Source organism: Trichechus manatus, unplaced genomic scaffold, assembly GCF_000243295.1.
Source record: "Trichechus manatus latirostris isolate Lorelei unplaced genomic scaffold, TriManLat1.0 scaffold00146, whole genome shotgun sequence".
Classification (NCBI taxonomy): domain Eukaryota; kingdom Metazoa; phylum Chordata; class Mammalia; order Sirenia; family Trichechidae; genus Trichechus; species Trichechus manatus.
Genome location: NW_004444082.1, coordinates 5,483,795 through 5,506,586, shown reverse-complemented (window position 1 = coordinate 5,506,586; position 22,792 = coordinate 5,483,795). Strand labels below are relative to the sequence as shown.

Genomic DNA, 22,792 nt, shown 5'->3' with positions numbered 1-22,792 from the left:
CCAATACAATGTTGAATAAGAGTGATGATAAAGAGTGTCCTTGTTTGGTTCTTGTTTTTAAGGGGAATGCTTTCAGTCTCTCTCCATTGAGGATAATATTAGCTTTTAGTTTTGTAACAATTCCCTTTATTATGTTGAGGAATTTTGTCATGGGTTGAATTGTGTCCCCCAATAATATGTGTAACAATTTGGCTAGGCCGTGATTCCCAGTATTGTGTGATTATCCAGCATTTTGTCATCTGATAGGATTTTCCTATTTGTTGTAAATCCTATCTCTATAATGTTAATGAGATAGGATTAGTGGCAGTTATGTTAATGAGGCAGGCCTCAGTCTACAAGATTAGATGGTGTCTTAAGCCAATCTCTTTTGAGATATAAGACAGAAGCGAGCAGAGAGACAGGGGGACCTCAGATTACCAAGAAAGCAGTACTGGGAGCAGAGTGTGTCCTTTGGATCTGAGGTTCCTGCAGTGAGAAGCTCCTAGACCAGGGGAAGATTGATGACAAGGACCTTCCTTCAGAGCTGACAGAGACAGAAAGCCATCCCCTGGAGCTGGCACCTTGATTTCAGACTTCTAGCGTACTAGATTGTGAGAGAGTAAATTTCTCTTTGTTAAAGCCATCCATTTGTGGTATTTCTGTTATAGCAGCACTAGATAACTGAGACAAATTTCCCTTCTATTCCTGTTTTGCTGAGAGTTTTATCAAGAATGGGTGTTGAACTTTATCAAGTGCCTTTTCTGTATCAACTGCGATGATCATGTGATTCTTTTTCTTTGTTTTATTTATATGGTGGCTTACGTTGATTGATTTTCTAATGTTGAACCATCCTTGCATAGCTGGTATGAATCATACTTGGTTGTATTATTTTTTTGATACACTGTTGAATTCTATTGGCTAGTATTTTGTTGAGAATTGTTGCATCTGTGTTCATGAGGGATATTGGTCTATAGTTTTCTTTTTTAGTAATGTCTTTGCCTGGCTTTGGTATCAGGGTTATGCTGGCTTTGTAGAATGAATTCAGGAGTATTCCTTCCTTTTCTATGTTCTGGAATAGTTTGAGTAGAATTGGTGTCAGCTCATCTCTGAATGTTTCCATCTGGGCTGGGGCTTTTTTGTTGCTGTTGTTGGGATAGTTTTTTATGATCCCTTCAATTTCTGTTCTCAAATTTTCTGTCTCAATTTTTGTTAGTTTAGGTAGGTAGTGTGTTTCTAGAAATTTTTCCGTTTCTTATAGGTTTTCAGATTTGTTGGAGTACAGTTTTTCATAGTATTCTGTTATGATCCTTTTTATTTTAATTGGTTCTGTTGTAATGTCACCCATCTCATTTCTTATTTGGGTTATTTGCATCTTCCCCTTTTTTTCTTTTGTCAGTTTGGCCGGTGGTTTGTTGATTTTATCGATCCATTCAAAGAACCAGCTTTTAGTCTTGTTGATTCTTTCTATTGTTTTTCTGTTCTCTGTTTTATTTTCATGTACTTTTGAGTCCAGCTATGTAAAAGATTATACAGAAAAATGTTCATAACAGACTGTACAAGAGGCATAATGAGTGTGCTTCATCTTATGTTCTCTCATCATCTCTGTGCTGTTGTTCCCTAGGACATACGGGACGGCTGTTAAAGTCTCTGTGCTTCACCAGTCTCTCCTTCCTGTTGCTGCACATCATTTTCCACATCACATTGGCTAGCCTTGAAGCTCAACATCATATTGCACCTGGTTATAACTGTGAGTATTATGGTGCTGTTTTTATTTTCATAGTGTGTATGTGCATAATTAAGCTATGTGTTATCATATTAATAGAAATTGATATAATAATTATAATATTCATGGTAGTTTTGTGGTCAACCCAATCACGGACATTCCAGTGCAGTATAAATACATGTGAGGAAGGTTTGCTACAGGGAATTAGATAATGAGAGGAAATTAATTGATTAATGTATCTTCAAACATATTAGGTACTAGGCCCCTACCTGATCTGAAAGACATTGTCATTGGGCTTAATCCAAGAAATTAAGATTTATATACAGCATATATGGCCCTTGGAGCTTGCAGTACAACTATTGAGGCAAGACATATACAGTTTCCAACATGTTAACAGTACAAAAATTGAATAACATTATATGACATCGACATCAATCCTAGTATAAAGAATAATGTAAGATTTTGTAAGTCTTTATGGGAAAATGTAATGACACATGGTTTTTTTCTTTCAAATTAGGAGTTCCTTATTGGCTTTCATAGGGAAATGATATGTTTTATACATATTATATTTGAATTTATGATCTGAAAAATTCAACACATATATGTTTTATCTAGGTAGTGTTATTGTTCCAAAATCAACCTGCCATTGAATTAATCCCACTTCAGTTTTTGTAGGAAGTGTTACTGTCACTGGACTATACAGAAGCATTCCTAGTAGATGGAATACAATTCACATGTTTTATGTTTACCCTAAAGAAACTCTTTGGGGCATTTGAAATAGACTATAATAACAGTTTTAACTTGTCAGTTTTTCTTTCAAAAACCCATTTGTGGGTTTGAAATCTCCTGAACTTTCATAAATTCAAGAACAAGTAATATGAAGAAAACTACTTACCTTTCCCTATAAAATAAAAAGGAGATCAAAATTTTTCATGGTTCAAAGAGTAGTGAGGGATTGTTTGGCAGAATTTCTCTTTATAAATGATTTCTTATCCCTGACTGCATAACTTTTAGATACATACAGAGCTAAAGTCAATATTCATTTTGGCCATTTTATTGAGTTCAGATCCCATTGATAACCCTGGTGGCACAGTGATTAAGAGCTCGGCTGCTAACCAAAAGGTCTGCAGTTCAAATCCACCAGCCGCTCCTTGGAAACCCGATGGGGTAGTTCTGCTCTGTCCTGTAGGGTCACTATGAGTTGGAATCGAATCGACGGCAACAAGTTTTGATAACAGTGCCTGACCAACACTTTAAGATATGAGTTTAAAAATTCAGATGCAATGTAAATATCATAAAATTCATCATTTTAAAGTATACAATTCCATGATTTTCACTATATTTGCAAGGTTGTACAACCATCCTCACTATCTAATTCTTGAACATTTTCATTGTCCCAAAATGAAACCACATACCCATTAGCAGTCACTCCCCATTCCCTCCCTACCCAGCCCCTAGCAGCTACACAGCTACTTTCTGTCTATAGATTTGCTTATTTTGGACATTTCATATAAATTAAATCACACAATATGTGGCCTTTTGTTTCTGGCTTTTTTTCACATACCATAATGTTTTCAAGTTTCATCCATGTTTTACCACGTATCAGTACTTCATACCTTTTTATGGCTGTATAATAGTCTGTTGGTAAGATTTGACTTTAATGTTTGGTAAAAAGTGAAAAGTCATCCCATTATTAAAAATTTATTTTTATTATGTTTAAAGAATGGCATTTTGGGCATCTTATAATGGAAATGAACTCAATGGCAATGGGTTTATAATGATAAAGAATATTTATGATATTTGGCCAGGTTCAAATATTTTTGGACTTAGTAGAAATATTGTCAGCAATATTTTGTAGTGTTTTTTTAACCAGAAAGTCTTTGGGTATGTCTTAATAAGGCACTCTTAGGACCATAAGGAAGGATTTTCTAACCATAAGTGTTGTCCAAATAAAAAAGGCATTTTCATGAGTGATGAGTTCTTGATCACTGGAAGTATTTAATCACAGTATACGTTACAACTTCTCAGATTTTAAAAATTTGATTTTACAAATAAATATGTTACCAAAGTTGGCAAATAATTTCAGGTAGCTGAGCGATGTTTTAAGGACTGCTCTGGAGGGTGTTTAGATTAGGAAATAAAATTCATAATCCCTTCTGCCCCAGAGAATCTAGGTATTTCTGTTTTTATCGAATATGATGATTTTCCATAATTCTACAATGGTAAAAGTAAAAATGTAATATGAAGTGTTAAACAACATTCTTGTTTTTACATTTATAAGTGCGTTTATCCTATGTATGGTCTCCTATAGATGATATAAACAGAAACAGACAGAAAGCCATATATACTTAACATACAAGCCACACACACACCACACTCACCCCACACATATACATACACACACCACACAGACACACACCATGCTCACATACCACACACACATACACAACACATAGACACAGGCACACCTCATACACCATATACACACCACACTCACACACCCCCACACACATCACACACACACCACACTCACACATCCCGCATACGTACATACACACACCAACACACACCACACTCACACTTACGCATACACACCACACACACCAAACTCAGATGTGTGTGCGCATGCACACACACACATGCGCGCGCGCACACACACGTTTGTTCTTGCTTTGGCTCCTCTTGCCCAGGCAGTAATCTAAATTACCTAGATACTTGGGATGAGTTCTATGTTAAAGTCACACACACAAACAGTATTTCTCAGTGGTGAAGGGAGGAGGCCATCTCAGGTGTACTCAGAAGCTGGCCTCTTGACCGCCTCTTTCTGTGCTTCTAACCTCAGACTAAATATTTTGGTTTTCTAAATACCGTGATATTCCCATATCTGTATCAGAGATACTTTTATTCATGCACATATACCCTCTACTATTATTCGTTACTGCAACAGACCTTAACCATAACAGAGTCTAGCGTGCTGTCCTTCCTTCCTTTTCTGATGTCCCCGAAGGAAAGCCGTACTCTGTCCCACAAAGAGCCATCTAATGGAAGTCATAATAGTGAACTTCTACAAAGTTAAATTTCTGATCTGTGTGACTAAGTAAGCCACAGAGAAGGGATATGCTAAAGGAATGACTTAGAGAAGAAATGGAGCTCTTTGCGTCTAGTCATAGGTACTGTGAGGGCGAGTTGGTAGAAATCATAAATTCCCTCTGGGAAACGAGAGAGGTGTCCCACAGCAGCGGCTCACAGGTGGGACAGGTCTTTTCTGTTCAGTGTCGTGTGTAGCGTTTACAACTAATTCATTCTAGAGAAACTCTGGAAGAGAAGGGCACCAAACGTCAGAGCTTTGTGAGCCGGTTATCTGCAGACTGACACAGAGCAGATTTTCAGCCTCGAGCATTTTTAATGGTCAAGTTACGTGACCTGAAAACCCTGTTTGGGTGGGCGATGGAAGTTCGACTGTAATTTCAGTTACTTCCCCTCAGTAGTGTTGCTGTTTCTGGAGCATTTGGAGCTGTGATCACACCGTCAGAGCTGTAGACGTGAGCTCTGCTGTTTCATATCCATATCAGAGCTACAAACGCGAGCTCTGCTGTTTTCATATCCAGATCTGAAGGTTCCTCTTTTGGCATCTGCGGATGTCAAGTAGCAAAATTTCAAGCAAAAAGACAAAACTCTTGCCTGGCCGTGTTGTGCATTTAAATTCCTTGTCTATGTCTGAGGCGTTGGTAAATAAAATGAAATCATCCAGACAGGCCCGCCTTCCCAATCGTATGTGGCTTTCAGCTTCAAGACCAGCAAGCGCTCATTTATGTGTTTAATTTTGTTTTCCTAATTGCTTCTCTTGCCATTAAAAATCATATACCTTCACCCTCATTATAGCAAAAGTTACCAGCATTCCTCAAGAGTCTAAGACACATATTTGGGGGACAGCAGTAGCATTTATAAATATTGAGCCATTAGACATTCTTGTTTCCCCAGAGACCTGTGAATACTAACTGGCAGTGGTAAAGGTTTTTTTCAAACCACCCGATTTGGTTTTGACTAGCTGGCAGATTTATTAAAGGTGTCATTGTGCAAAACTGAAACTTAACCCCCCTTCTTTTTCTTCCATTTCCACAACGGTGCTCTTCTAGGTAAGTGAGGAAATCACTGGGGCGAGAGGACCTCTGTAAATTTCCCTCAAACATGTGTTGTGCTGCCTACTAAAATATTTTCATTCCATCAGAACTATGCCATTTAAATGAATGTAAACCCGGTTCCAATTATGTCATTACGGATTACATAGAAGTAGTTTGTTTGACTCAGTGGTGGATGTGTGGCTATGCAGTGAAATTTCAAGGCCAGTCTGCATTCTTTTGCTGTGTTATAAAGCAAGCTATTGATTCAAAGAAACTTTTGAGTTCAAAACTATGAAAAATAATATTGAGAGCTGTCTGACGATAATAGCTACTATGTAAAGCCCCTGTAAGACTGTGAGACACCAGAGGTCATGATATTCTCTTTCCAATTAGTGGCTCTTTTTTCCCTGTTAGAAATTGCCACCAATATTCTTTAAGTAGGGCACTGCACATCCACGATCCCATTTCAAACATGTCTTTTGGGCTGGAGGGCTGCAAAGATGTGGAGCCAGGCCTGTGTACATGCACAAGGCTGAGGAGTGAGGGGCTGGAACCCTGCCCAATCCCCAGGCTGCACATCTGCTTCCAGGCGGGGTCCACCTGGAAACGGGGCCCCATTCCACTTACAGAGCGGTCTCTCTGTTGTCCCAGCTCCTGGAGGGCCGTGCCGCTTTAGAATGTCTCTTCTCCAACGGCAGCCTTTTTCTCGTATAAATGCAATGCCCAGGCTGCAGGTGGTGCCAAGAGTATGGATTACAACGATTGAAAAGCAGGCCTCAAGTGGAACGAGTGTTGCACAGAGCCACCCAGGGGCCAGCTGGGAGCTGACTCTGATCTGTCCAACTGTCCCTCGCCTTTTACCGTCTCCATGTAATTCCTCATTTATGATGGGGTTAGGGTTGTCCCCTCCATTACACTTCCTGGGATGGAGGATAAGTCTATCTTTAAAAGACTTAAAGAACAGTTTCTGGGATTTAGTCCATGATCTTCTCAGAGGCATCCCTAAGTGATTTGCTGGCTGACCTCATCTGGTGCCCCCTTGGACTTGTCTGGGGGCGAATGCCCCCCTCTGTCCTCCCTGCACCTCTGGATCTTCTCCTGTGTAGGTATCTATCCTTAAAGGTAATTAATTACTTCCTTTGCATGACTCAGTTGCAGTGTTCCAGTTTCCTTTGTTTCCCCTAAAAGTCGGGCCCCTCAGATCAGCTGCTTTCTTCCTCTGTGAGGGAGGTATCTAGGGTTCTGTCTTTTCTCATTGTAAGAGCACAAAGGTCCCAGGAAACTTGGCCCAGGCGTCCACTGACCCAGAGGTCTCACAGGCGTTGGGAGTGTTTTCTTCTGATGCTCCTCTGTGCTCAGGACACATGACACTCACAATGTGAGACCTGATAGAGGTGACATCTGCATGGGACAAGAAGACTGAGGGAGCCCAGCCTGATAACTGGGGGTAGACACTCAGAGGGAGCAGCTGTCCTGTGTGTGCTGGCATTCTGGCACCCAGGCTGAGGGGTCAGCCTGCACACAGAGTGATAAACACCACCCTGAGCTTTGCTAATCATTCATCCTGTCACCTGGAGCTGGAGCCTGGCTGTGCAGTCACCTGTGGATCCACCGTAGCCTAAGGGAAGGCTTTATTTCTGTTTTTCGTGTTTGAGACAGCCCTGTGGAGGAACGAGTTAATATTTCTGAAATGAGAAACAAAATATGTAGAAGGAGAGCAACACCCTGCTGTCCTTAGGAGTAGCTTTAAAAATCCCACCTGCTGCCTGCTTTCTAGTAAAAGCCGATCTGGAGGTTCACCGAGGCACATGTGGAAGAATCTTGTCTTCACCTCTCTCTCCTCTGTGCCTCTCTGTTTTTCCTTGCAGTGACCCACTTAGGCAGGATGGGTAGCCCCTTTTCTCTTATCGAGAGAGAGGCCTGAAAACAGGTAAATTTAAATAATTATAATTGAATAAGTTGATTAAATTATTTAAATTATAACAACAAACAAAACCCTGAACCAATCTGTCATTCTTGTTCTGGCCATCTGTGCAAAGATTAGTCCACGACAGCCTAATTTTCTGTAACTGAGGTATTTGTAAAGCACGCGGATCATATATACCTCTGAATCCTGTGTGGAATGAGAGGACTTAGTGTGACAGGTGCGAGCTCAGGCACGTGGTGTAGCCCCAGGGTGCAGCCAGTCCAGCCTCAGACAAGCCTCCTCTCGGTGTGCTCTGGACAAGAGCTCTGCTGGAGGAGGACTCCTGCAACCTGACATGTGGTGCGCTTCATGTTCTCAGAATAGTGAATGCAGTTAGCTTTTACTCCTCAAAGTTAGACCAGGCCAGAGAATGAGCTGAGGAGCTGTTGTCGTCTGTAAGAGCCCCATCACGGTTAAAAACTCCTGGCTGATTTCTAGGTTTCCCTTGGAGTAATAATCACCTAGTGGTGTTTACACAGTCTTTTTCAAATACAGTATCTCATTTTATTGTAAGCAATATTTTCATGAGAATTTTTATACTATTTAACATATGAGCAAATTTAGGTGACTGTGGGCGAGCTGCTCATCTCTGTGCCTCGTTTCCTTGACTGGAAAATGAAGATAGTAATAGCCACAATCTCAGAGTTGTCATGAGGGTTAAATGAGGTAATACCATCCAGGCGCAGAGAAAAGTGCCCAACCCATAGTACGTGCTCAGTAAGTGTAAGCTGTTGTTGTTGTTGTTGAAGTCATGTTTCTTGCCCAAGGTCAAACACAATGACAGAAACAACCCCTGTCTCCAGAGCATACACATTCACACCGATACACAGTCACAAATATGTACATTCACACAGATACACGTCCACGTGGATACACATTCAGACAGATGTACATTCACAGGGACACACAGTCACACAAATGCATGTTTGTACTGATACATAGTCACACAAATACACATTCACATGTTTACACATTCACGGGGATACACAGTGACCCAGATACACAGTCACACGTATACACATTCACACGTATACACAGACACATTGATATGTAGTCGCAAGGATGAAAGTTGGAAATTATGAAGCTTACGTGGTACCAAATAATTCTCTATCACAATCTTTATCTCAGTGTCTTTCTGTTGTATTTGGGCTCTTGTCTACTCTACAGTTGCTGGTTTGGAACTCCAGATTGTTGTTGTTGTTAGATGTTATTGAATTGGCGTTGACTCCTGGCGCGTATGACAAAATGAAATGTTACCTGGTCCTGCGCCATCCTCATGGTTGTTGGTATGTTTGAGTCCATTGTTGCCGGTATTTTGTCAGTCCACCTCACTGAGGGTTTCCTGTTTCCATTGACGCTCTACTTTACCAAACATGATGTCCTTTTCTTTCCTGATAAAGTGTGCTAAGTAAGTGAGTCGAAGACTTCTCTCACTTCTAAGGAATATTCATTTTGGTCTTTTCCTTTTTTCCTGTCTTTTTAATGATCTTCCACTTTCTTCATGTATAATGACCTTGACGTTTTCCCACAAGTTAGCAGGGTTAAATGATGCTGATTGGAGGGCGGTGCCAATGAGGCATATCTTTAGTGATCCTTCCTTCTCCTCTCAGCACTTTCTACTCTTTTCAGCAACTTTCCCACCTGGAAACTCTCACTCCACTTGCTCTGGGCACAGTGTTAGGACCGGCCTCTCCTCACTCCTCATCTCCCTGAAAGCTTAGCATTCATCCCTATGTCCTCCAGCACAGAGGAGTATGCAATAAACATATTATTTATTATTTATTATACCTGTTCTATATTATAGTATTTTGGAGTCCCAGGGTGGTGCAAATGATTAAGCGCTTGACTACTAGCTGAAAAGTTAGTGGTTCAAACCCACCCAGAAGTGCCTCGGAAGACAGGCCTGGTGGTCACAGCCTTGAAAACTCTATACAGCCATTCTATTCTGCACACGTGGGGTTGCCATGAGTTGTAATCGACTCATCTTGGCACATTATAGTATTTTAGACGAAAGGGATAAAGGATGAAAGTGTTAGGAAGAGAAGGAGCAGACATCTTTTGTAAGTGAACTAACGCTTTGCCCACGTTTTCTCATTTTAATCGTCATATGGCTCTTAGGAGGTCACGGCTCTTCCTCCATACTCCTGATGGTGAGAGTGCGGTCCAGAGGCAGAAAGGCCCTGTCTTGGATCACAGCCTGGGAGATGCTACAGAGCATTTCTCGTCTGTCCTGTAGGGTCGCTATGAGGCAAAATCGACTCGACAGCACACAACAACGGTTACTTAATATGTCTCACCTGGTCAGCAATATTGGCTTTAAGACCGCCGTCACCCCCGGGAGTGAGCAAGGTGGACAGCACAGAGGGAGGTGGCTGATGGATCTGTGGACCAGTGTTTCCTGGCTCTCCCTGGTTGCACTTAGTCACCTCTCTCACGTCACGTGGGTCCTACCAAAAGGCCCTGTGTCAACTTGCTACCCGAGGCTTTCTAGACTGCACAGGGCTCTTGTCTGTATTTTTGGAACCTAAGAATATTAGAGACTTTTTCCCCTGGAGGTGTCAATACAACAATATGTTAATATGAATTTACTGGCTACATTTTGATCTGCTGTAATCTACTTCTCTGAAACATGAGCCTCTGGGATCCTGGATGCCAGAGCTGTCGCCAAAGTCATACACATATAACTGATCCTTTCTGTACTCAACAGTCCTTCACATACCTGGGATGACCATGATGTCACTTCCAAGTACTTTATCAGGTATGTCTGAGGACTGCCCAGACAGTCAGTCTCTTGTGGCTGATATAAGACAGGGCCGAGGTCTCACCAGGTAGGGCAGCTGTAGCCTGCCCCTTGCTGAGTGGGAGGGGCTGCTCTTGTCCTTGTTCTGGTGACCACCCCTCTTCCGATTCAGCCAGTAACCGCTGTGTCATCTGTGGATTCATGTAGATGCTGACAAAGACAGCCCATCTCTTTCTTGCAAACTTCTGTTTCTGTTTTTCTTACGGCATCCTGTATTTGTGATTTTGATTTTACCTACGTGTAGGTCATCTTCCCTTACCCTATGCCATCTTATTAATTTCAGCCCTAAGTGAGATAAAAATTTGTGTAGTATCTGACACGAGCAAGAAAGCCCTCCAGAATCTTAGCTTCCCTCACTCTTGCTTCTTCCTCGCCATACCGTATCCAGCTGCTACTGCTTCTCCTCCTCCTTTAACATTTTCTTGTTCTCAGTGATGATCAGAATCAGTAATGATAACAGCTTCAATGTGGAATTGCCCACTCTGTGCCAGGCGTATTTTATAACATCTAGATCCACTCCATAGTTTTATAAGATACTTGCTGTTTTACTCATTTTGCGGTAAAGTATAATGCAAAGCAGCATAAGAGTAAACTTTCGATGACTCAGAGCAGGAGCAACATGGCAGTGGATGCAGGACCACCGAGGGAGTCTGCTGTGCTGGGGTCCTCCCAGAGCCCATGAGAGCACAGGTCCGTGGGCTCTTTAGGTGGGAAGATGGGTGGCAGAGGGGCAGGTGAGCATCCAGGTTCATTTCTCCCCACTCCATGCTGTTGGCAACTGCCTCCCACCACCAGCTCCTACAGGCTCATGGATCCCCTGGAGAATGTTCTCACCCACCCACAGGCTCTGGCTCTTCACCAGGCCCATCCTATAAGACTGGCACTTCCTCCCCACTCCTGCAGGAAACCTGAGCTGACACCCTCAGACGGACTAGGTCACAGCCCTTCACTCCCCAAGTTCTGTAGGTGTCTCCTGTTGAGGTCTACGTGCTCTCCCGTTAGAATATGAGCAAACTGGGGGCAGAGACTTCATGTTTTTTTCATTTTTGTAACCTCGGCACTTACCACAGTAGCTGATGTATAGTATCCTGCCCAATAACTGTTGGAAGAATGAATAAATGAGTTAATAGCATCAAAAACGGAAATGAAAGTGTGACAAAGATGAAATGTGATTGCTTTGCTTTGTGACCAGCTCTGAGTGACGCCCTCCTAGAGAGGTCTGCATGTGCACCATGGATGCGAGCAGTCATGGTGCACTGAGGTCCTCGGTCTGCCTGCGCCCTGTCATCCCTCCTGCCTCCAGATGCAGACTGGAAACCCACTGTGAATGGGTGCCTCCAGTGCTGCTCCTTTCAGTTCATGAGAAGTACGAGAATGACATGTTCATTGGAGAGCCTTTATTTCTCTTTAAAATTGACTTATCAAATAAAATGACTTGGATTTATTTCTACTGCAAAAGGAAATTTGGATTTGGGGGAATTGGAATGAGAAACATAAGAGAAAGCTTGAGCTACAAGTAACCAGGGAAGAAAGGAATTGTGTTTGTGTGTATGTGTGCGTGTGGGGCGGGGGGTATTAAAAAGAAAACCCATCACCATTGAGTCAGTAATTAATAATAATTAAGCAGTGGGAGAGCAGCCTCCAGATGACTAATATTCATGACATTCCCCTCAGCTGCCCTCCACGTTCCCCAGTCCTTGCTGTAAGATAACTCACAGTGCAGGAAATTTGAAATAATTTTGGATCAGTTTTGTTTGCTTAAGGAACAATGCCTTAACCTCAGTTTCTTGATTCAGCATTTCTAGTGTAAATTATTTACATTAAAAGCACTAAGGCAAGTCTGTGAGCTCTGGGCATAAACTTGACCTCAAATTGCAGATGGACAACATAAAGCTATGATAGTATGGCTTCAGATCCATGGGATAATGGAAGGGTGTTTCAAGTACATAATGGAAGCAGCAAAATTGGACACAATATAGTTATGACATTCCAGAAAATATCAACCATATGGCATGATTAGTTATCCTTCAACTTACAAAACTGGTGTGTTTTTTTGGGCTCAGTTCCCTATAAACAGAAGTTTAGATTTAGAAAATTCTTCTTGATATTATTTCAGGTATTAAGGATATATTCTGGCATCTAGAAGGTTGGCAGAGAAGTTGGTAATATAATTTATCCCATACACTCATTTTTAGTCATTTAAACATTTCCTGGTGATTACCACTGTAGTACTTTACCAAGCACGATGTCCTTGACCATCATGCTTGGTAAAGTAAAGATTCAGCGAAAAAGAGGAAAACTCTCAACAAGATGGATTGATGGAGTGGCTAGAACAATGGGCTCAAACGTAACAACAATTGTGAGGATGGTGCAGGACCGGGCAGTGTTTCATTTTATTGTATACAGAGTCACTATGAGTAGGAATTGACTCAATCGCACCTAACAACAATGACAACAACAACAGTTCATTCACTCTGTTAGGGACTTAACACACAGTGCTCAACAGACTTCGCCGGTGCTGCCTGCACAAACTTTACAGCCACGGGGGGAGGTGACACAGGTGAATACATGAATAATGTGGTTTGATTAGTGCTGTGACTGAGGGCACACAATGAACAATGAACGATACAAACACTTGCAGTAGGCACCTGCTTCATCTAGGCTGGGAGGGCTTTCTGGAGGAAGTGATATGATATTGAAGCAGAATCCTGAAGGACAAGTGTCTTAGTTATCTAGTGCTGCTATAACAGAAATACCACAAGTTGGGGTGGCTTTAACAAACAGAAATTTATTTTCTCAAAGTTTAGGAGACTGGAAGTCTGAATTCAGGGTGCCAGTTCTAGGGGAAGACTTTCTCTCTGTTGGCTCTGGGGGAAGATCCTCGTCTCTTTTCAGCTTCTTTTTCTTGGTTCCTTGGAGATCTTGTGTGGTGTGGCATCTTTCTTTCCCCAACTGTGATTGCTTGGTTCATCTGCTCTTTTATATCGCAAAAGAGGTTGACTTAAGACATACCCTACACTAATACTGCTTCATTAACATAACAAAACCCATTCCCAAATGGGATTATAACCACTATTCAAAAACAAACAAACAAACAAAAATTGTTGCCCTTGAGTCGATTCTGACTCATAGTGACCCTATAGGACAGAGTAGAACTGCCCCATAGGGTTTCCAAGGAGCAGCTAGTGGATTTGAACTGCTGACCTTTTAGTTAGTAGCTGTAGCTCTTAACCACTGCGCCACAGGGCCCCATAACCATTATAGGAGTTAAGATTTACAACACATATTTTGGGGTGACAAAATTAGTTCCATAACATTTCACCCTTTGATCCCCCCAAAATTCATGATCATCTCACATGCAAAACATATTCACCCCATCACATCATTGCAAAAGTTTTAAATCAACTCCAAGTCTAAAATCTCATCTTCTGAATCACCTAAATCAAGTATGGGTGAGACTTTAGTCATATTCCATCCTGGGGCATCTGTGAGATCTAGAATACAAGTTATTTGCTTCCAAAGTACAAGGGTGGAATAGGCACAAGGTAGACATTTCCATTACAAATGGGAGAAATTGGAAGGAAAAAAGGGATAATGGACACCAAGCAAGTCTAAAACATGGCAGAACAAAATATATTAGTTCTCAAGTTTTGAAAATAATCTTCTGTTCTCCAAGACCATCTGGACAATGGCCCTCTCCTCCAGACTCTGGGTGTTGGCCACGCTTTCTGGATTCTGGACTTCAGGCCTACCTTCCAGGCCCACTGGGACAGCACTCTGCTTCCTGGGCTTTGGGCAAGCACATTCTCCTAGTCCATCTGAACGGCAATGCCTCCCTGACCTTGGCCCTCTCAGGCTCCATTCTTCTACCCCTTGGGTTCCCTCAGCTTTGGGTGGTGATTTCATCCTCATAGCTAACCTGAACAACAGCCTCACACTCTGGAATTGAATTAGTGGAGATCTGACTGTTTGAAACTTAGGAGGCTATGGCTTCACCCATTGAACCCCAGGAGGTTTTGGCTCCATCCATTGAAACTCAAGAGGTTGTGGCTCCACCCATTGAAACCCAGGAGGTTGTGGTGCCATTCTTTGAAACCTAGGAGGCTGTGGCTCTACCCTTTGAAACCAAGTCAACCCTGTTTCCCATGTTCCTTCCAAGAGTTCTGCTGATCTCCAAGCTGCTCCAGGGATGGTATTTTTCTTTTCTTGGCGGATATAGCCCCTTTGACCTGTTTTCTGCCTGTAGAATTCTAAGAGGCAAACAGCTTTCCTTCCTTTCATCCTATTTCTGTCCCCTTCAGTGTAAGCCAGTGGGTTTTCTGTTGTGGTAGTTGGTTAGATCCATCAGTCACAGGCTTAATCTCTGTAACAAAAGATTGTGTAGCCACGTCCTTAGTGAACATTCTATGACATGTGTCCTGAGTTTGTACAACAGAATTTTCCAAATTTTTAAATTTTATTTTCATTTTGTAGAGTTCATTTTTAAGTCCATCTCTTTCCTCTAGCATTTTACTATAAGTGGCAAGGAGAAGTCATGCAACCCCTTTAAGATCTTGCTTAGAAATCTCATTAGACAGATGTCCAAGTTCATCACTTACAAGTTCTACCTTCCACCAAACATATGAACATAATTCCTACAAGTTCTTTGCCACTGCATGACAAGCACTGCCCTTCCTACATTGTCCAATCACATGTTCATCATTTGCTTTTAAAGCCTCACCAGAAGCACATTTAACATTAACATGTCTAGCAACATTCAGTTGATGGTGCTACATGTATTCTCTAAGACCATAGAAACTTTCTCTATGGCTCTCCTCACTTCCTTTTGAGCCCTCATCAGAATTGTATTTGATGTCCATAAGTCAGCCAACAATCTCTTCAAGGCAATGTAGGCTTTTACTATTAGACACCTTAAAATTCTTCTACCCATTACCCAGTCCCAAAACCACTTACACATTTTAGATGTTTTTGTTAGAGCAGCATCCCACTCTCCAGTACCAAATTCTGTCTTAGTTATCTAGTGCTGCTATAACAGAAATAACCACAAGTGGATGGCTTTAACAAACAGAAACTTATTTTCCCACAGTTTAGGAGGCTAGACATCCAGATTCAGGGCGCCTGCTCTAGGGGAAGACTTTCCCCCTCTGTCGGCTCTGGGGGAAGGCCCTTGTCTCTTCTCAGTTTCCATTTCTCAGTTCCTTGGTGATCTTCATGTGGCTTGGCATCTATCTTCCCTCATCTCTGCTTGCTTGCTTGCCTGCTTAATCTGCTCTTTTATATCCCAAAAGATATTGACTAAGACACACCCTTCACTAATACCGCCTCATTGGCATAACAAAGACAACCCATTCCCATGGATTATAACCGCAGATATACGGGTTAGGATTTACCACAGATACTTTTTTGGGGGGTAAAATTCTTTCTGTGACAATAAGTATATGTTATCTTACCAAAGAAGAGTAGGAGTACTGTTTCCCAGGAGAAGCAAAGCAAGTACAAAGACTCAGAAGCCAGAGAGATCATGGCGCAGTAGAAGAAATGGAGAATAAATCCAGTGTGGCTAGAGCATGGAATGTGAGGTTGGGAGTGGCTCATATGCTACAGAGAGCTCAGGAGGAGGCAGAGGATCAAGAGCCATAAAAATCAGGGGATTCTAACCTGGTTGAACAGTAGACTCATCAGGGTTATTGCTTTTTAAAATACCCACGTCTAGGCTTCATCCCAAATCCACTGAAACTGGATCTCTGGGACAGGGCCTGGACATTAGTATTTTTAAAAGCTCACCTGGTGATTTGACATGCAGTCAGTATTAAGGCTCCTAATGTAAAGTATATTAAGAAATACAGACTTATTTTATCGGCAGTGGAAATGTTTGAAAACTTTAAGTGGGGGAAAAATACTAAGATTTATGTTTTAGAAAGATTCCTGTGGCTGTGTGTGGAGAGTAGGTTGAACGTGAACATACCTAGAAGCAGGAAAGTATTTTGTAGGCTGTAGCATTCATCCAGGCAAGTGGCGTTAGAGGCTTCAGCTAAGGTAGTGATTGATGATGGAGGAGAGGAGTGAAAATGATGGAGAGAGATTCAGAAGGGTGAATCAAGGATCTGGTGAATGAGTGGTTTAGGAGTAGGGTGCTCAGGGAAGAAGGAGAGGGAAGGATCTAAAGTGATGTTCCAAAGTCTGCCTTGAGGAGCTGGTGAAGAGAGTGCCTTTCTCTGAAGCAGAAGTCCTGAAATCCAGTAAGAGATCTGGTTAGATAGCAGTTTCATTTTTGCATGCTACATTCCACATGTCATTTACATTTTGGTTTGCATTGTGTGTTTGTTATTTCTTCCATGTATTTATCCATTCAGCAGGCACATATTGAGCACCCCGTATGTATCAGACATGGATTTAGATTTGGAGTACATTAGTCAACAGTCAATGCTCCCTTCCCTCACGGACTTTACATTCCCCTGAATCCATGTCCCTTCCTAGGCCTGGAATCAAGACAGAGCTACCTGGGCGAAAACCAGAGCTCTTCACTGCTCTGTGTCCTGTTTCCACACTTCTGTGTAGTCTTTACAAATACTTAATTTAAGGCATAATCTTCCCTCATGTTGGTAGATTGAGAACATTTCAAATCTTGCCTCAGGTGGTTTTAGAGTTTATGCTCTTCAATACTGTAGTGAGCATTTTCACATATAAAATCTATGGCTTATTTCCTTAGGACAAATTTCTAAGAGTAGATTTACTAGGTTAAAGAATTTGAATATTGTCATAGTTACCTAGTGCTGCCATAATAGAAATACCAAATGTGAGTGGCTTTAAAGAACAGAAACTTATTTTCTCACAGTTCTGCAGTCTAGTAGTCCAATTCAGAGTCTCGGCCAGGTCTATTCCTTCTGTGGGCCTCTCTCCTACTTTCTGGTAGCTGCTGGCAATCGTTGGAGTTCCTTTGCTTGTAGGAAGCCCTCCCTGGCACCAGTCTTCCCCCGTGTGTGTGTCTCTATGTCTCTTCTGGTCTTTTTATAACTCAGAAGTGATTAAGTTTAGGATCCACCTGACACTGTTATCACCTCATTAACATAACAAAAGGAAAGCCCTATTTACAAACAGGATCACATCACAGGTGCAAGGGCCAGGAATTCAACACATGTTTTTGGTAGGCAGAATTCAGTCTATAACAAGTATTATTTTCTCTCTTCCCACACTACCGTATTGTTCATCAACATGCTTATACCTCTTAGAATGCCGCCAGCAATCAATTAATAAACAAATAAATAATTTTTAATGTATCATATTCATCAGATTAGAGTAAAACATATTTGCTGCTTTAGTAGATTTTAAATAACTCACTGCTAACAAAAAAGTTGGCAGTTCAAATCTACCAGCTGCTCCTTGGAAACCCGATGGGGCAGGTCTACTCTGTCCTATAGGGTGGCTATGAGTTGGAATCGACTTAATGACAATGTGTTTGGTTTTAGTTTTCTTTTAAAAATAGTTGCTAGTGCAAGCAGCCATCTAAGATGCATCAATTGGTCCCAACCTACCTGGAGCGAAGAAGAATGAAGAACACCAAAGATACAAGGAAAATATTAGCCCAAGAGACAAAAGGGGCCGCATAAGCCAGAGACTCCGTCAGCCTGAGACCAGATGAACTAGCTGTTGCCCGGCTACCACCAATGACCACCCTGACAGAAAACACAACAGAGAGTTCCTGATGGAGCAGGAGAAAAGTGGGATGCAGAACTCAAATTCCAGTAAAAATACCAGACTTAATGGTCTGACTGAGACTGGAGGGACCCCAGAAGACATGACCCCCAGGCTCTCTGTTAACCCAGAACTAAAACGGTTCCCAAAGTCAATTCTTCAGACAAAGATTAGACTGTACTATCAGACAAAATGATACTCGTGAAGAGTGTGCATCTTAGTTCAAGTAGATACACGAGACTAAATGGGCAGCTCCTGTCTGGAGGCGAGATGAGAAGGCAGAAAAGGATAGGAGTTGGTTGAATGAACATGGGAAATCTGGGGTGGAAAGGAGGAAAGTGTGGTCACATTATAGGGAGAGCAACTAGGGTCACATAACAATGTGTGTATAAATTTTTGTATGAGCTACTAATTTGAGCTGTAAACTTTCACCTAAAGCACAATTAAAAAAAAAAAGTTGCTAGTAAAGACATTTTTCCATTTATTTATTATTTGTATTTATTACTTTGTGAAAGATTTTCTCATACTAATGCTCATGTTATTCTCTGTAAATATATTAAACAAGGTTGATTTTTAAAAATTGTTTTCTGTTAATTTTTGTTGCATTGAGTTTTTCATTATTATTATAATCCATTGTTTCTATTTTTTTTCATTGCTTCAATGCTGTGCATTTACAAGGTGGATAAGTATTGTACTTTTTTAGATGCTTTTTATAATTTAAAACACAGGTAACTGTTTAATTCATCTGGAGTTTATTTTGCACAGAGACTTTGAAGAGTGGATTCCACAGAGTAATTTTTCTTTCCAAAATGGCTATTTAGTTTCCCCATCACCATTCCTGAATGACCCTCTCTTTAGTAGTAATAGGTGAACTTCATTCATTCACAAGGCACACTTCTCCAATGCCTGGCAGAAGGTTGGATTCTGGGTACTGTATGGAGTCTGCTTCTCTGATACATTAATTTCTGTGCCTCATCCTCTTTCTTCAACTTCCTACCCCCATATCCCCAAGTTTTTCTTTATTGTGAAACTTGGGATTCTATCTGGAGAAGATTCTGAATAAGTATGAAAAACCAAAATTAAAGTAGAAAGTGTAAGTCTTGGAGGACTTCAAAATATGCAGATAATGACAGCTTCAGTTGTCTATTGATGTGCTCAGTCATCCTCCTTTCCAAGTAAGACATAAATTAAGTGTGTATCTCAATAGCAAGCTGAAGGGTTGATGAAGAACAGCTTCTGGTAAAAGGTAATAATATATTACAGTGTAGCTTGTAAAAGTCAGAACCTGTGTAAGGCACATACCTATCAGAGAAGGAAAATGCAAATGTTTTCCACTAAAAGGTGTGATGGAAAAGTGGTAAGGCTGCATGCACCCTGTCAAAGGCGGAGAACTATTGAGACCCGAATAAACAAGGTGATCCCGTCGAATTCTGACTCTCGCAGATTTCACTGTATATATTTTCAGACACAGCTTAACTTTAGTTTATGTGTGTTCCTTATCTCTCATTCTGTCATGAATTAACTCACAGTATCAACAAGTACTGCTGTCTATTTGGAGGAAACAGAAGATAAGTGCAGGAAGGAAATTTCCAGTTTTTTTCTTATTGTTATCTAGGAAGCCAGTGAACATGGAAAACCAGCATTTGTTTTTTCCAGCTGTTTTGCATGTTGTCTATATCCTGAGTTTAAATTCGATAGGTTTTGGTGAGCTTCTTCAATTAGATTTGGGCAGGCACAGAAGTGTGGCTATTAGTCCAGTGCTAAAAGCTACCCAACATCTCACAGTGAACTGATTCTTTCTAGGGATATTTCTATTTAATCTCAATTGGAGGAATATTTCTTAATGTTTAGAGCAATGGTGTAGTGTCCATTAGATGATAGAGAAGTATATGTTTCATACCAGAATGGAGCCTTTGTGATTGTACAACAAATATCTGTCACTTTAAGTTCAGTGGGCAAAGTCATCCCTTGGATTACTATCGTGGACTCATAGAATGTAATCTCTGGAAAGGGCTTCAGTAATCATGACCCTTCCGTTTAAAGATGTTAAATGACTGATGTTGGATCTTGGGGATAGAATTACAAGTATAATAGTCCAAAACTGAGATGATGCATGTAGTTCAGGGTGAGTATTGAAGGTTTGTTTATGGAGAAAGTAATTTGTACTTGGTAAAAGGAAAAGTAGAAGAAGGAGGGGAAATGTTGCATAGATGAACGAAGCAAAAAGGTCTAGTTCCAAAACAACATAAAGTGAAGTCACCTGAACTGATGCAAAGATTGAAAGAGAATCCGTCACAACTGCAGAGACTAGATGGAAATTAACCGTGAAACCCACCCAGAAGAAGCAGGAGTGAGCCTTGTGCACGCTCCATCTCCTCCCAGTCTTCGCATTTTCCCACTCAGAGGAGCACTGTGGGATAACGGAGGAAGCGTGGAAGGAAATGCCAGTTGTCAGAATGGGGCTATGGGGAGCAGAGGAGGGGCAGTGAGTTGGTTGTGGTGGGGGGGTGTGGGCAGGCAGAGGGGAGATGAGAAAGGGACTGGTAGGGGACTGACAGCGTGTTTCCACATCTACAAATCCAGCCAGGGATTGCAGTTTTCTCTCATATTCCTTTTGAGACTCTTTCCATTGGACAGAGCATCTGGGAATAATTCTAAATTCAGTGGAAAATTTCTTTGGGGATCAGTATATTCCCCCAAAATGAAAAGTTTTTTCTCTGGCTGATGTCACTGATTATATCTTTGGTTCTTGGAGGAAAATCCTGTGGACATTGTGCGAATCAGGGTGCGTGTGTGGATGGTTTTACACACAGCCTAAAAAATGCATCAGTTCCTCTGAATTTACACACGTCCTCCAGGGAAGGCCAATGCTGTTCCATGCTGATACTTGGTTGTGAGATCTTTTCATTAATGGATCTCTAGGGAAATTCCTGGTGTCTGTTTCTTTGTGTTATTTGCTTAAATGTGTTTTCTTTCAGACATAACAGCCATCTAGTTATATTGACTATTACATTTAAGATTGGATAAGTATGGGTGTATTTAACTCGTAAAAAAATCTCTTGGAAATTTATATATAAAATTTGAATTTTCTTTAGCCACAGAATAATGGACTCCTCCACCAAATGGAACAGTATGGATTATCCTGTCTAACCTCTTCATTTCAGGGATAAGAAAAGAGAGACACAGTAGTTATGCAATTTTCTCAAGGTAGCAGAGAGAGCTGACTGCAAATATTGGACCAGGGCATCTAGTTCGTGCTCATTTACTAGTTTTTGAGAAAATCTAGCATATTATATTTTAATTAGGTTTGGGGGACTTTTCTACTCTGAGTCATTAACTCATGAGGAAAAACAATAACAGCAACACACAGTTGATCCGTAAAAATCAACCAAGTAAAAATAGATGTTCACTATAGTTAGAAAATCCATTTTTGTGGCCACAGAATGTCTTCTTTGGTGAAGTGCCTGTTCATATCCTTTGCCCATTTTTTAATTAGGTAATTTGTCTTTTTGTTGTTCAGGTTTTGCAGTATCTTGTAGATTTTAGAGATTAGATGATGATTGGATTTGTCAAAGCTAAAAATCTTTTCCCAGTCTATAGGTTGTCTTTTTACTCTTTTGGTGAAGTCTTTTGATGAGCATAAGTGTTTGATTTTTAGGAGCTCCCAGTTATCTAGTTTCTCTTCTGGTGTTTGTGCATTGTTACTTATGATTCATATTCTGTTTATGCCATGTATTAGGGCTCCTAGCATTGTCCCTATTCTTTCTTCCATGATCTTTATCATTTTCAATTTTATATTTAGGTCTTTGATCCATTTTGAGTTAGTTTTTGTGCGTGGTGTGAGGTATGAGTCGTTTCAGTTTTTTGCAGATGGCTATCTGGTTATGCCAGTACCATTTGTTAAAGAGACTGTCTTTTCCCCAATTAACAGGCTTTGAGCCTTTGTCAAATATCAGCTGCTCGTAGGTGGATGAATTTATGTCTGGATTCTCAATTCTGTTCCATTAGTCTATGTATCTGTTGTTGTCCCAGTACCAGGCTACTTTGACTACCGTGGTGGTATAATAGTTTCTAAAATCAGGTAGTGTGAGGCCTCTCACTTTGTTCTTCTTCTTCAGTAATGCTTTACTTATCTGGGGCCTCTTCCCTTTCCATATGAAGTTGGTGATTTGTTTCTCCATCTCATTAAAAAATGCCATTGGAATTTGGATCCGGATTGCATTGTATCTGTAGATCGCTTTGGGTAGAATTGACATTTTCACTATGTTGAGTCTACCCATCCATGAGCATTTATGGAAGTCCGTTTTGGTTTCTTGCAGTAGTGTCTTATAGTTTTCATTGTATAGATTTTTTATGTCTCTGGTTAGATTTATTCCTAAGTATTTTATCTTCTTGGGGGCTATTGTAATTGATATTGATTTGGTAATTTCTTCTTCAAGGTTCTCTTTGTTGGTGTAAAGGAATCCAACTGATTTTTGTATGTTTATCTTGTATCCTGAAACTTTGCTGAA

General features: G+C 41.0%; 1 protein-coding gene across 1 annotated transcript in view; it reads left to right on the top strand.

The window, feature by feature from the left end:
* The window catches only part of PIEZO2 (piezo type mechanosensitive ion channel component 2), a 680,804-nt gene that overhangs the window by 223,367 nt on the left and 434,645 nt on the right, over positions 1-22,792 (top strand). Inside the window, exon 3 of the mRNA XM_012558213.2 lies at positions 1,601-1,726. Coding sequence (XP_012413667.1) covers positions 1,601-1,726 — 126 coding nt within the window. The remainder of the gene's footprint in view (positions 1-1,600; positions 1,727-22,792) is intronic.